The following is a 14,928-nucleotide window of genomic DNA, read 5'->3' on the forward strand; positions in this document are numbered from 1 at the left end:
TGCATATCTTTATATATCCAATTGCAATTGTGTGAGCACATGACAGAAATTATGTTTCATGAATAAATAGTGCATTGTATTAAGAGCATTGGCATAAATGCTCAAATTTTTAGGATCGTCAGAAGAAGATTCGAGAGCTGGCAGACGTGAAGTCCAGGGAAAGTGCCAAATTCGACACTCTGGTTGACAAAGGGGAGAAGTTGTATGCTCACACTTCTCCGGATGGCCGAGAGATAATCAGGCAGCAGCTCAGGTATTGTGTGTGTGTTGGAATATCACAGCCAGGAATACCTGTAGCTAAGTTGTGTCCAAAGGAGGGACAAGGAGAATACATCCACTTATGAAATTTTGAATAAAATAAGTAATAAAATTCTATCATCAAAATAACACTTTCTGAACAGTGGGAAAAAAATATCCTTCAGGAAAAATTGCTTTCCATATGTACCAATTAATTTTTTTTGTGGCAAATTCAGAAGTCACAACATTGGATTCTGCACATAAATAAAAATAAGTAATTTATTCTTACATTATTTGAAAAATCTGTTACTTTACTATAAAATGATAATTAAATCTGAGTACCTGATGTTAACTACTGTGCATTTATACAAGCTCAAAAAAATTTTTCAGTTGAGAGAGCAAATTTCCCATTTAACATGGTGCAGTTGATGAAAGGAATGACGCTTTATGTTATACAATATAATAATAAATGTACACGTCTACACAGTGATTTTACAACACCTGCAGCAACAAATATGCCATAAGAGACTCTGTAAATTTGAATCTTTCGTCATTTTTCAGAACAATTCTTGAGAGACAGTGCTATCTATGCTATGCTATCTATGGTTTCAGTGTTTCTCCATGTACAACAGATGCAGTATCCAGTTTTGAACTTATTAGCTTTTGTAACCATAGGTAAGACATAATACCGTACTTACTGCAGAAGGGTCGCCCCTTCGTATGGGTTGTACCCTTCATTTTGGGTCAAAAATCTAACATTTTCACCGTAAATGTCACCCTTGCATATGGGTCGCAGCACCATATATCTGTCTTCACTAGAGTTCCGTGGATACAAGTGAAGTGTTCCTTTTCTCAGCCTATTAGCTCGTAAGAAATATGACAACTGGCACTGACCCTCCGCTCTTCTTTGTATACTATGGGAGGATGTGAGGCGGCCTACTTCAACCCCCCCCCCCCCCCCCCCCATATTTTCGACCCATCCAATTCCCGTACTTCTCACCAAAACAAAGGAGAATACTGCTATTTTTTTATGCCCTTGATTCCCTTTCCTCCAGTATATTTTATTTTTTTACTCATCCCCCTTTGTCACGGAGAGAGAAGAGGTGGCAAGTTACTCTTTGACAGTTCTGTCTATAAAAACTAGCACGCGGTTTACTGCAAGGCTGGAGAAATATAAGAGGTTCTCCTAGAAACACCAGCGATGGCTGCAGTATTGTCATGTTATGTTCAATTGAAAGCATGGGAAATCTCATTAAAAAAACAATAATGATTGGGCACAGTGGCATCATGAACACCTGACAAAATAAACACGTTAATTGTGTGGGTGCCAGTTCACTACACATTTACAAAGAAGAGAGGGAGGGAAAACCATCAACACTAATGGCCTCACGCACATGCACACACACACTCTCTCTCTGGTTCTCCTCTCCTCTCCTCTCCCTCGCAGCACAGCAGACAAGTCACTGCCGGTACCCGCGACCGGTCGTGCGGCAGACACGGCACACGTACAATAACTGCGCTGTTCACCGAACTTCACGCGACTGCTGAGATATTGTGATTAAATAATTTATACTTATTCGTGGAGTTATATTTATTAAAAACCAACATAAGTTAGTTAGTTACACTTGTATTCAACCACACAGTACAATATTATTTTTTTTACCCAAAATTTGCATATGAGTCACAGTTTTTTTACACAAAAAAATTGGCATAAAATATGCAATTCATATGCAGGTAGCAATAAATATGTGTGTGAGTTTTGATTCACAAATAGCGAACTGTCCAATATTAATACCAACTTTAAGAGGGGTTGCCAATTTTCCAATAGTAAGGGTTAATCAATCATTTTTAAATTTAGAAGGCCAATTAGTATCTTGTAAGGTTCTAAAAAAATTAACTATAAATATACCACCTCTCCTGCTCACTGATTAAATACCATATTGATTTGTGGTAGAACATATTTACAAGAAACTGTGAATAGACAATAATATTAATATATCTGCTTTCAGTCTAGAAATTAAAAAATATAATTTATCAATTGAAGTTTTTCAAGAACATATTATCTTGTTATTTCAATTTATTTAGCTGTCTAGTAGTGGCGAGCCACTGACCAAGACTTGTTAAGCTGAAAATGGCCTACTGGCCATGCGTTGCTGCCACGTAATTATAATATCTTATATATGTACTGGTTTTCATGTTCTTATCATCTTTACTGCCATTAATACCTCAAATTAAAAAGCTATCAGTAAATAACAGAAATAATTTTTAAAAGTTTCAAAATTTAAACCTTGTTCCACATTACTTGAGACTACTTCAAGTACAGCCAGTATGTTTGAAACAAGCTGTCGTATGACAATATCAAAACTTTCATAAAAGTGAAGGAACTAGCATATGTAGGGTTTGTGTTAGGGGCGGCTCCAGGAAGACTTCATGGGAGGGAATATCGTACAAAGAAAGGATGCAGTTGCAAAACCGAAACTAAACAAGTCAGAGATTGGCCTTGGAATATTTACAAATTCATGGTCTCAAATACTTGTCACATTTCAGACCTATCAGCTAGCTCAACATTTGACCCAGTGCACATAATGAACACTTGAAGAAATTAGTTGAGTGCTGAAAAATATGTAATTACCATAAAGCGGGAGGCATTAAAGGCCGTTCCCAAGAACGTGTTAAACGCTAGTTTGTGGCTGCTCTGTCACAGGACCCTGCGCTCGATGTGGGACTCGCTCTCCGACAAGCTGCAGGGGTCGACGCACAAGCTGGACCAGTGCCTGATGCAGTTTGCAGAGTTCACGCTGTCCCAGGAGCAGCTGACCAAGTGGCTGAAGGACGTGGAGAAGGCGATGGCCCAGCACACAGAGCTCAAGGCGTCGTTGCAGGAGAAGAGAGCGCAGCTGCAGGTGCCCATGTTCTTCCCTTAAAAACAACTTGCCTTTCATTTTAAGTTGAAAAGTTAGATTGATAAAAAAAAAACATAAAAAAAAGCCATGGGTGTGTGGCCACCACGCACATTAGAAGTAAAACTTCACATTTTAGAGTACTCTGATATTTGAAATCCGAATAATTATGCGTTGAAAATAAACCTCCTTTATTTACTAGTGTTCATCTATGTCTTCAATGGAATCTAAGAATGAATTAATGGGTTCCTGCTAGCTAAAATATTATACATGACCCTTTTGAATATATCTATACAAATTGTTACAGTTCTAATGCTAATACCGGATGCAACCTCAGTGTTGGTTGAGAGGTGAGAATTATGAGTTGCAAAATTAATTAAAATTATGTAAAGATATGGAAAAGTATAAAGTTTCTTACATTTCGTTAACGCCATTACGTACTCAACTTCTGTTACCCTATGTTTCTGATGTTACTCTATTGGCTGTAAAAAGTTTCACTTCACAAAAGGTTATTTATTGTTAGAAACCTGAAATAGTTTCAGTAACAATAAGTTGAACATAATTTTCTAATTTTTTTCTTTTCATTTTTTACACAAATTCCTACAAAAATAGGCTCTCATTCTGTGAATGTTATATTTTCACAATTTCTGGCAAAAGTATCTAGAAAGTGGTATATCGTAGAGAAAAAATGCAAAGAATTGTTGCAAATTTAATTATGAACAAAAATGGTCTGTGCTACATATTTTGTATTTTTAACCTTTTTATTTATTTATTTATTTTTTTTTGCAAATCTCCATATTCATTGCTTTGTAGGTGTTTATTTCTTCTTCTGCCGTAACTCCTAGCCCTTCGGAAACCTCTCAGCTATGGGAAAAGCTTAGTTGAAAAAATACACGCTCTGCCTGTAAACTGCGTCACTTATGCCACTTCCCGCAGCTAATGCACTGAGAAAATCTGTGTTGTTTGTACTACTGTTTTGTCAGTTTCAAGTTTTGTTACATAATTTGTGGATAAAAATCAGAGCCTTGGGTTTTACAGTGCAACACCTCTGTAAACTCCTCAAGAAAACCAGAACAAAACTAATGGAAATGCAAGGAGTTATTCAGTGTTCATCCATATTTAATATGTAACTGACTCTTGACTTCTATTGAAAAGTGGTCTAAAATGTGAAAATGAGTAAATGGTTTCTTATAGCGGCAATGATCTGGAAGGGGCGATGGTTCACCCCTCCTAATACTTTCCATAAATTCCGTAGAACTTTTAAAAACAGATTGGAAACAAAACATATCTACTCCGGTCCGCACCTCACCTTTGAAATTATGTATTTCAATTTTTTTTTATAAAATTTATGATTTTTTAAAAATATACTTTGATATGTCTGTTTTTTTCTTTAAATACACTATACAGTAGACTCCCCATTATCCAGGTGCGGATTATCCGGTTTCCGGGTTAACAGTGGCATAGTTTACTTCCGTAAACCATAAAAAGAATTTTTGCCTTTTTAATTTTTTATTTCCATTCGCACACCATAGCAACGACACTTGTTCAACATTAAAGCCAATGCATTTAATTAGTAATGCAATTAATTAATAATGTGATGAAACATCAAACAATATTTTTCTCTTTCCTCAATAGCTATTCACTTCCTTCATTGTATATTTATTTCCAATAACACCAGAGTTTCAGCCAACATTTACATTGCACCATCCCGCATGTCTGGTGTATCAGCAGTAACTCTGGAGAGATAAGCCAAAAGCATCCAGGACTAGTTTACCTCTCACCTCCTAGGATTCGCTAGTTGCGAATCATGGCAGAAATGCATCTAGTAAATAGCAGTGTTAGGAATTATGTTAACAGGTTTAATAATCTTTTAAATAATAGAAAACTTTAAGTTAATGCTTTTTAAATCTTATTACAACTTAAATATATCTCCTATATCAAAAACAATATTACATATTTTGTAACTGAAAAATGTTGATAGCACCTACATAGGAATTTTATGCCCAAGACTTATTATTAGGGCCTGGAATTTTTCGCGATCGCGAATTTTGCGAAAATTCGCGCGAATTTCGCAGGAAAACGCGAAAAGTAAGTACATTCGCGAAAACCACAACATTTCTATATTACACTGCGAATATATCCCCGAAAAGTACCATTACAGTAGAATCCCGCCGATGCGACCCCCCCTCTGATGCGTCCATTCCGTTTTTATGACCGTTTTTTGAGAAAACATGAAAAATTTGAGCAGAGAAAGTCGAAAATTTGAGTAAAATCGGCTGAAAAACAAGTCTGTTACACTTTGTTGGGCGCTGTGTTCACGTTTATCTTGGCGAGAGCTGTACTGTAAGCAGGCAGGCAGGCATACAAAAGACGTCTAAAAATAGATACCACCCCTCTAGACTGTCCACGCGGCATTGTCTAGCCGAGCTCGGCGCGTCCACTATCGCACGAAAAGCCGTCTCAGCTGTCATGTTATCTTACCCGCCCGGCGGCTTGACGTCATACGTGACGTGACGCTTGCCTCTCCCATCCCCTGCTAATTCTTCAAGGCTCATCCCTCCCAGAGCCACAAACCATGTAAAAACAACACACACCCCCCCCCCCCCACCTCCTTTTCCAACTAACATTTCAACACATTCCCTCCCTTATTTCAACCTTCTGCGTGAGAAACTGTCAGCGTGTTTTTTTTTTTTTTTTACGCTGCGAAGGGACGTGGAAAAGATAATTGCTTGAGCTGTCAAAATAAACATCGCTGACGGCAAGGGCAGGAGCGTATCCTGTCGGTCTGTCGCTGTGATTATCTACTCCAAAAACATGTCTCAGCATTTCAGGATAGCATTGTTCTTATTTCTTTCGTTTATAGCCGAATGTTTTCTACCTGATCCACACAAGGTTAAAGTATCCTTTAACCCAAGTCTTGTGTTTCAGCATAATTACCTTATTTTTACATAAGCCGTGTTCGTGTATGGTTTTGATGCTCAAAATTGATCTGGGGTATAGTTCGCACTAAGTTTCTTCTCATTTGTGCGCTGGGGTTTGTTCAAGTGGCAACCCCGTGTTCCTCCACTCCATTAAATACGAGCATATCAGTATCAGAAACACGGGTTTTATTGTACTGACAATATAACAGTGATGTGCAAATTTTGCAACTGTAAAGTTTCATGGGAAAGAAAAGATTCCATTGACAAACACCTAAAGTCGGCTAAGCATGTGGCATCGGCAGCCGAAAAAAAAGAAGAAAATTTGTAGTTGCAAACATCTATAGCAACGTGTCTGTTTTGTGTAACTGTTTTGGATTTAATTGGCTGTTATTATGCATATTAGTCTATTCCTAGTATACATGGATTGTTTATTAAATATGTAAACTATTATATTCAATAACTGCACAATTTAGTCAACATTTAAAATACCGGTAAAATTTCCATTGCATAACGAAAATACCGACTTTAAACCACCGCTTTTATAATTTGAAAGTACCGCTTTTTGCATACTGAAAACACCGAAATTTTCCAGGCCCTACTTATTATCTAAACAATGCAGTACGTCAATTATTAAATTTAATTTTAGGTGATTTAATTTCAAAATGTTATTTCATATTTATTTAAATTAGTACACGTGTTAGTACTGTATAGTAATTTTAATGGGAGTAGTGTCTTGATTAAAATGGTAGTCAGCAAGCATACTAACCTGACTGGTAAACAAATTATTTGGATTAAAATACTGCTATTGAAAAAAACTAATTTGACTAGCGCTGTTTTTATTAGCACTGTGTTTTACTGGAACGAATTAGGGCGTTATTTCGAGGGGCGTGTGTTACAGTGTTTATGTAGATAGTCGGAATAAAAAAAGTTAAGGTTTTTTTTAAACTTTGCTTTAATTGTGTTTTTCAATTATCCGTGGACCGCTTGGCAGTCATTACCCCAGATAATCAGGAATCTACTGTATTAAAAAAAAAGATCAAATCATTGTTTTAATGTTGAATTTGAATATGTTGGAAACACGTTAAAACAGTCTGTAAGGGGCTAGTATTTTTTAAAATTAAATTTCAGGGCTTTCCCATTTAACTATAGAGTTATTCCATGCCACAAATCATGCAGTCATCTGCCCTACACAAAATTTGAAGCTGGTCCACCACTGGTTTCTTTGTAAGGTAGACTCCAAATTATCCAGATTCGGATTATCCAGTTGCGGGTTAACTTTTCTATTTTTCATTTCCATAAGCCATAAACACAAAAATAATTTTCGATTGTTATATTTGTGATAAATTGATGTGGCAGAGCAATTTATGCTGTGATTCAAGACAAAAAATGCTGCCAAACATAGTGCATACATAGTTGGTAAGTAATAGTACGTACCATGAACTTTGATACTGCTTGTGCAAATTATAAACGCACCCCTGCAAGCCATGTGCACTTGTGTTTCGCGTGCCCTTGTGAAGTGCACGCAGGTTGGTGCCGGCACAGCGCAGTTCCGTGACTCGTGCGAGCGAAACTGGCCTGCTAGTTTCAAGGCAGCAGTTGCAACGCAGCAGTATTTTTTCTGTCATAATATTTAGACATTAATGTTCAGTAATAAACATGTTCTTGACATTCAACAAAAATTAAAAATTATTTACCAGCTAGACGTAAAATACGGCCATGTTTTAGTGATACGTAATGACTTTTTCTGTAAATTACGTCTCAACAGTTTTTTTCGACATTGCTTTAACTGTGTTTTCAGCTATCCCTGGCCCCTTGCCGATTATTATAATCGGAAATCTACCGTACTTATTTTTCTTAAATGCATCACATTTATCTAGCTTTTAATTCTTTTTGGAAAGAATTTGGTATTAATTTTGCAGTAATTGTATGATGTGACCGAGTGCAACATGTCGGAAGGCTGGTCAGTGATGCATGAGCTGGTGTTGCAGAACCACAAGATGATGCATCAAGAGATCATGTCGCACCAGCAGCTGGTGGAGTCGGTGTGTGACAAGGCCCAGCAACTGGTCGACCAGACGCAGGACAAATCTCTCAATGTGTACTTGCAGTCGATCAAGCAGCTGTTCCACAACATTGTGGCCAAGTCGCAGGTGAGAACCGCCCACTGCTCGCTCGGATGGCTGTCTGACAAGTGCATGGGCTCGCATAGTATATAGTGTGTCTCACTTTTAGTTTGCAATACAGATTAAAGGCGCTCACTATTGACAGATTGAAACTACTTGCATTGTTAACATTAAAATTCTTATTTTGTATGTAATCTATGTCTAGTAAATTTTAAACTTTTTTATGTCAATAAAATAGTGTCTTATGATAGTATTATTACAGTTACAATTCAATGTTAAAAAGTATTATTTCACAGGAAAAACTTTTTGTAGCAGTCTGTCACTATTAATAAGAAGACATTCCATTAAATTATGTGCTTTGCTCACACACAGCCAAAATTTTTAAGTTTCACTGTAGTAAAAATGTTTTCTGGATCAATATGTAGAGGTTCATTTCAGTTGATTGGCTGATTGGTTAAGTTAAAAAATTTAAATTATGAAATAATAATAACATTTTTCCTATAATTACTGTAGCTGACTCAACTTAACTAAACTTTCCCTATAATATTATTTGTCTAATTTTCTAGAAGTTGTTACATGACATGAACAATTTTTTTAGTGGGATTTTAATTCACATTCTTATTCAAATTCAAAATTCATATTCGCAAATAATTTGACATTCATATTCATATTTTATTCAAACTAGAAAACTGATATTCACACAGGTGTGAAACCTTCGATACACGAGTCTGATTCAAACTTTTTCAGTTTTTTTTTTAATGTATTAACTGTGGGATACTTTAATCATTTTCTGAATTATCCTATTATTTGCAATTTCATTGAGTGTTGTAGTCCTTTTGGTGTCAAGAGATAATTTTTGCTAACATTGTTTTAGCATTCAACAAGTTCAATTATTGGTATTTAAAGCGTCTATTCTAATTAATATTTGGGAAGGGTAAATAGTTATTTCACTAGTGTGAATAACACTTAATTTAATTTTATAAGTTTATTTTGCACCAGTCTGTATGAAATGACTTTAGTTGAAGAAAAAGCCTGTACAAGTGTAAAACATTACAGTCATGTAAAGTAATAATATAATGGTGTGTTAGGATCTACTGGACAACTTGGAAGAATGTGTGAAGAGGCACTTGGAGTTCAGTAACCAGTGCAAGAGCTTTAGCAACTGGCTGAGCACGCAGGCTAACAGCTTGCACGACTGTGATGACGTCAGTGGCGAGAAGGCAGACGTCAGCAAGAGGCTAGAAACTGTCAAGGTAAGGCACTTGCTTTGCCAATGTCAGTGCTGCACACGCTGTGGGTGGAAGGTCGAGTGTTCATTACTTTTCTAAGACCAAATGTCTTTCAAGGAGTAGGTTACAACTTATACAGTTAAATCTCAATACAAACCGAAGGTTTAAAAATTACCTACAAGAAGATAAACCATCATTTTGGAAGAATACGTAATTTATAAGCTTTTTCCCCCAAAGTACTCTGAACCAAAACAGTGCATGGTGGCCACATGTTCTTGAATCATTGAAAAGCTGGATTTGCCCTTCAATTTTATCTGGCCTTGGAAAATCAGGAAAGTGCTTGAATTTTGGTATGATTCCTTGAATTTTATTGTTTTATAAATATTTTTACCTGTAGAGTGATTAACTACTATATTCAATCTATGTTTTGGTATGAGCTTCACCTTTGTAATAAGCAGTAATAGAGACATCTATGTGTGTGCAATGTGTATTTCTTAAAGTATCAAAACATATCTGTGTCAGCATATTGCTGTGTTCATAACTATTTTAAGGTTAATACAGTAGAACCCCGATTTCACAATACTGCTTTTTATATTTTCCCATTATATGCACCATTTTATTTCATTCCCACGTTAACCTCATTTAACCCAATGCAATAAATTCCCGTTGATTACAATGAACCTACTATCTGCTTCCCGCAGTTGATGCTATACCTCCATAAATTCATTATTCTCTTGTTTATCATGTACATATAAACATAACACTTTTGTGTGAAATACCAAATCAAAAATGCTATTGGGAACTCTAACGCTGTAGCTCCTGGTTTTTTCAATGTGTAAATTATATGTATTTACAAGTTGCCAACTCCGGCAGGATTTGAGAAAATGTCAGCACGTAATGTTAGCCTGAAGTTTAATAAATCCTGAATGTCCATCAGTAACTTATACATACAGTATTACGTAGTTTATATTGACAGCATTCATCTTTGTCAAAGTCCATTAAAAATAATGTGGTCAGTAACAAATTTAAATATCAATATGCTTAAAAATTATTTCCTTTACTGTGAATAATTAACTGAATTTTTATCTAACATGTTAAAGACAAAAACATTTTAAATTTATTAAAAACTAAAAATTTTAAATTGCATGTACGAGCACAAATGTACTCGTGTTTTACTCGCTGAGAGGTTAGGTGTGCCTATTTCAACTGTGAACACAATTGTGAAAAATTGTGAAATCATTGAAGGAAATGCAGCTCAGGTTGGTAATAAAGTACTGTATTTATATTTATATTAATATTCTTAATCTGTAAATGTTTGAAGTTACTATGAATTGTTACTTAAAGTATGAAAGTATAGTTGCTAATTAAAGTATGAAAGTACATGTGCACATATACTGTATGTATGCTTACCTTTACTCTGTAAGATATGTTCCCACTCTGAAATTCCCTGACTGTTTGTGGGCATGTGACAAATAAAATAAATAAATATGGGACTTCAATGATAATTATTTTATGTAAACAGAAACACTCTTAATGAATAGTTTTATGTGTATATCAGTGTATATGTTAAGGTCATATAATATCACAGTTTCCCTTATTTTATGCTTTCCCTTCTTAACATTATTTTCAGACACTCCCTTGAATGGTATAAAAAATGGGTTCTACTGTAGTCTATTTTAAAACATTTAGTGGCTCTGCTTTTTTTTATATATATCAAAATTGAAGTACAAAGGGGTGTCTGAAAATGTAAAATACATACAGGAAATTGTGAAATAAGGGAAATGTATGAAAAATTATTTTTTGCTCAGAAAACTGTAATATTATATTACTTTAACATACCATACTCTCATATAAATGCATAATATGCATTAATAGTGTCTGAAACATATCTAAATAGAATAATTAATTTTAAAGTCTCATATTTACTGTACTGATTTTTCCTCACAGGAACAAATCTCCACACTTTGGGCACCTGACTGGGAACGGCCTTCAAATTATGAAAACTTTAAAAAAAATAATTTTAACACCATTTTTAAATTTTGAGTCTCACTAAATGTGCTGTTTCATTCTACAGATGTCCAGAATACGAAAAGCAAAAAATTATTCACTAAAATTTTTAGTATGATGCCAATCTGGATGGCCTCACACAAAAGAGCACAATAGTTTTTTACTACTTGAAATATTATTTCAAAAACCCATTAAATGCCTTTGAACACGAACGACGATACATGGGAAATATTAACACATTCGTAAAACTTTAATATAAAAAAAAATATTTACATCAACATTTTTAACACTATCATATTTTAAGTGCATTTAAGAAGGAAATTCAAATTTATTATATAGCTTAAGAATGTCATATTTGATCTCAGTATATAACCAACACGATAAATGACTTGTTAAAAAAAATACAGCACGACTGACTTTTATACATTAACATCTTCAAATTTATACATCTTCTACAAAAAATAAATAAATATATAAAATGATGGCTGTATTCTGAGGCAGTAAACAACACCAAAAATGATTCAAAAATCTAACACAACGGCCTTATGTATATTAAACATTAAACATTTAAACCACATTCAGTTTCCACGGAGTTTGTGACACTCTCTCAAACTCGAGCTGCAGATCTTGCTTGCATAATGAAAAGCGAAATCAGGCATAAACCGAGAACCAAACTAGATTATTTTGCAAAATGCTCCGCATGTTGTAACCCTCAGGCAGCATCTGGCATGCCCTCTTGCACACGCTCAAGTCCGGGCGTGTACGTCTCTTGTATCTCATACGTCGCACACTTGCAGCTGATAACGCACATATTCATAAACCCCGTGCCTTTACACCAGGCTAGCAAAGGTAATTTGCCGCGAAGTATTTCCCGGTGACTCCATGCGGCACGTGGCTCTAACGACAGCGAACAGCCGAGTCCCGTCACTCGCGCCGGCGACTTCATGGCCTCCCTCCCTAGCGGTGTCGCAGTCAGCTATCTTCCAGAGGCACTTGATGACGTGTTTATCCACTCATTTAGTTCAAAACTTCCTAGATGAACTGTCTATTAGTTAATTAGGTTTATGAAACTGAAAATACATTCAAAATTAACAAAAAAAAATATACAAAAATTATAGTTATCTTAAAAACTATTACCAACTGTAAGCAAAAATCTCCAGAGTGCAAATAAAAGCCCGTAAAATTAAAAATAATTAAACTGAAAACTGAATCAACTTAAATTACTTTTTAAAAACATCACAAATTACAATATTAAATAAATATAAAGTTTAACCATAACAAATTACAATTTACAGTATATATACAAGTATATGAGAGTTTTTTATGAACAGAATTTTTATTAATGACCTTTCACTGTAATGACTTTCACTTAGTTTATGAATACACTATGAAGTTTTACCTCCTGATGACTCCCCATGTAGGAACACCACTGTTTGGGAATCCTTTTTCGCATGTTAAATTACTGATGAGTTTTAATAGCACAACCTGGCTGATGATTGGTGGACATACCTTCCAGATGCTGCAAGACAGTCAAGGTGAAGGGGAACAGCAGCTTGGCCAGCTGAGGGAACTGTGCAAACTTGTCAGCCAAAGCACTGTTCCAAAAGGCATTGATGATCTCCAAAAGGAAGTTGATGGGTTGGAGGCAGCTCATAAGGAACATCTCTCCAGAATAGGTATGTGTGTGTGCATTTGTGTGCGTATTAAATAGTCCAGGGTGGTATGCAGGGGGTAGATGAGAGTGTGTGGTGTGTATATGTGTGTGTGTGTGTGTGTGTGTGTGTGTATATTAGGGATGGGACGAATCCACATTTTGGTCGAATCCGAATCCTTGTTCGAATCCTCAGTGTTTGTCATCGAATCTCGAATCCCAGTCCCACACTAAACTTCACATGTTATTAAAAAAAATCACACATTTATTTTAAAAAATTACATAGGCCTATGTATTAAAAAAAATCACATGTGTATTTATAAAATTATAAAATAAGTGCATAGTGTATACACCTGATATAAAATAGAGACAAATAACCTCAAAAACCACACACGTAAGTTTGCATCTGTCTAATTCTCTGTTAAATTAATCCTTCCTATGTTTTCAATAAAATATGTTTGTATAACAAATACCATTTAAAAAAAGTTACGTTTTTTTCTGCAATGTTATATTATTGAAGGTTGGAAATGATTGAGTAGTTATGCTAATTGACAAAATGCAGCTTTGTTTATCTTATGTTTGTGCTATTTCCGTTACCTTTATAATGTTTAGGTATACAATTTTCTAGAGCTGGACAAACCTCAGTTCTCTGGTTTCGAACCGAACCGAACTGAATCAAACCATAGCAAAAAAATTTTGAACCGAGCTGAACCAAACCTCATACAGAAATAATTGTTTTGAATTAAAATGAACCGACCACCAGCATTTTGGTCTTTAACTGAATGGTGAGAAATAAAAGTTCTCCAGCCATATGTAAAATTAAAACTTTATATAGCTTAGCTTTATTAAATTGCAAAACATTTTATAAGTAAAGTTTATGCAATAAATAATGAAGGAAAGAAAACAGTTTAGAGAAAATCATTTTGCATTTAATTTCTTTATATATACATACTTTTAATTCATGAAGTAGTTCCATCTAAATTTCATAAGGAGTATCTTCCTTTTTCAGTGTATACTAACCTTCATTAAAAAAAATATAATATTATAAAGATGACGTAACATTCAGCATAACATATTTTTGTGGTAGACATAACCTAACATTTTTAATAAGTAAAACTTTTTAATAGGACATTAAAAAAAAGTCGAATGTGAATTAAGTTACCTATTTACATTACAAAACCCGCTGACTGCAGTTGCTGTTTTCTTGGAAGAATGCTGCTCGTCAGAAGAAACTTTAGACATTTTTTGGGGTGGTTCTGGGTCATCTGGGTTGTCATTATCTTTTCTCCATTTTGAAAACTTCAACGACGTAAGCCTGCTCATCGCAAATCACCTCAAGAACAATAACATTGTAAACGTAAAATAAGAAGTGTGGTTATAGAAATTTGCGTCAGGAAAAAGAAAACACGAGAAATAATGATGGCTGCCGCGACTACGCTAGTCAACTTAGTACCGTACTGTAAAATTTACTGGACCAGTACTTTTAATACACAAGATTAAATTAATATTTTCAGTACTTGACTGTTATAACCAAAAAGGCCAAAGAAAATAAATACATCCCAGTAATTTAAAATACGTAATTCACGTAATCATTTCCTACCGCATTTGTCTTGTGTTAACTTGATCACGTTAGTTTTGCCGAAATACGAGAGTTATCGTACATGCGCTTTAGTCTAACGTATGGGGTACGCAATGTTTGGTGATTTTACAACACTTCTCGTACACGCACTATAGTTAAAGGTATAATATACAATACCTTTGGCATTTGTACGATAGTTTATATTACGTAGTACGAGAAATGCATACAAAAATCTCTAAAGTAAACAAAAAACAAAGCGTGCCTATATGAAAAAAATGCTA

The 14,928-nt window shown here is 35.0% G+C and overlaps 1 protein-coding gene across 4 annotated transcripts in view; it reads left to right on the top strand.

The window, feature by feature from the left end:
• LOC134531206 (muscle-specific protein 300 kDa) overlaps positions 1-14,928 on the top strand; it is a 602,384-nt gene that overhangs the window by 264,791 nt on the left and 322,665 nt on the right. For all 4 annotated transcript variants that reach the window (XM_063366862.1, XM_063366865.1, XM_063366863.1 and 1 more), the window contains exons 35-39: positions 114-253; positions 2,942-3,140; positions 8,047-8,208; positions 9,270-9,434; positions 12,934-13,093. In XM_063366862.1, coding sequence (XP_063222932.1) covers positions 114-253; positions 2,942-3,140; positions 8,047-8,208; positions 9,270-9,434; positions 12,934-13,093 — 826 coding nt within the window. The remainder of the gene's footprint in view (positions 1-113; positions 254-2,941; positions 3,141-8,046; positions 8,209-9,269; positions 9,435-12,933; positions 13,094-14,928) is intronic.

This window comes from Bacillus rossius, chromosome 3, assembly GCF_032445375.1.
Source record: "Bacillus rossius redtenbacheri isolate Brsri chromosome 3, Brsri_v3, whole genome shotgun sequence".
NCBI lineage: Eukaryota > Metazoa > Arthropoda > Insecta > Phasmatodea > Bacillidae > Bacillus > Bacillus rossius.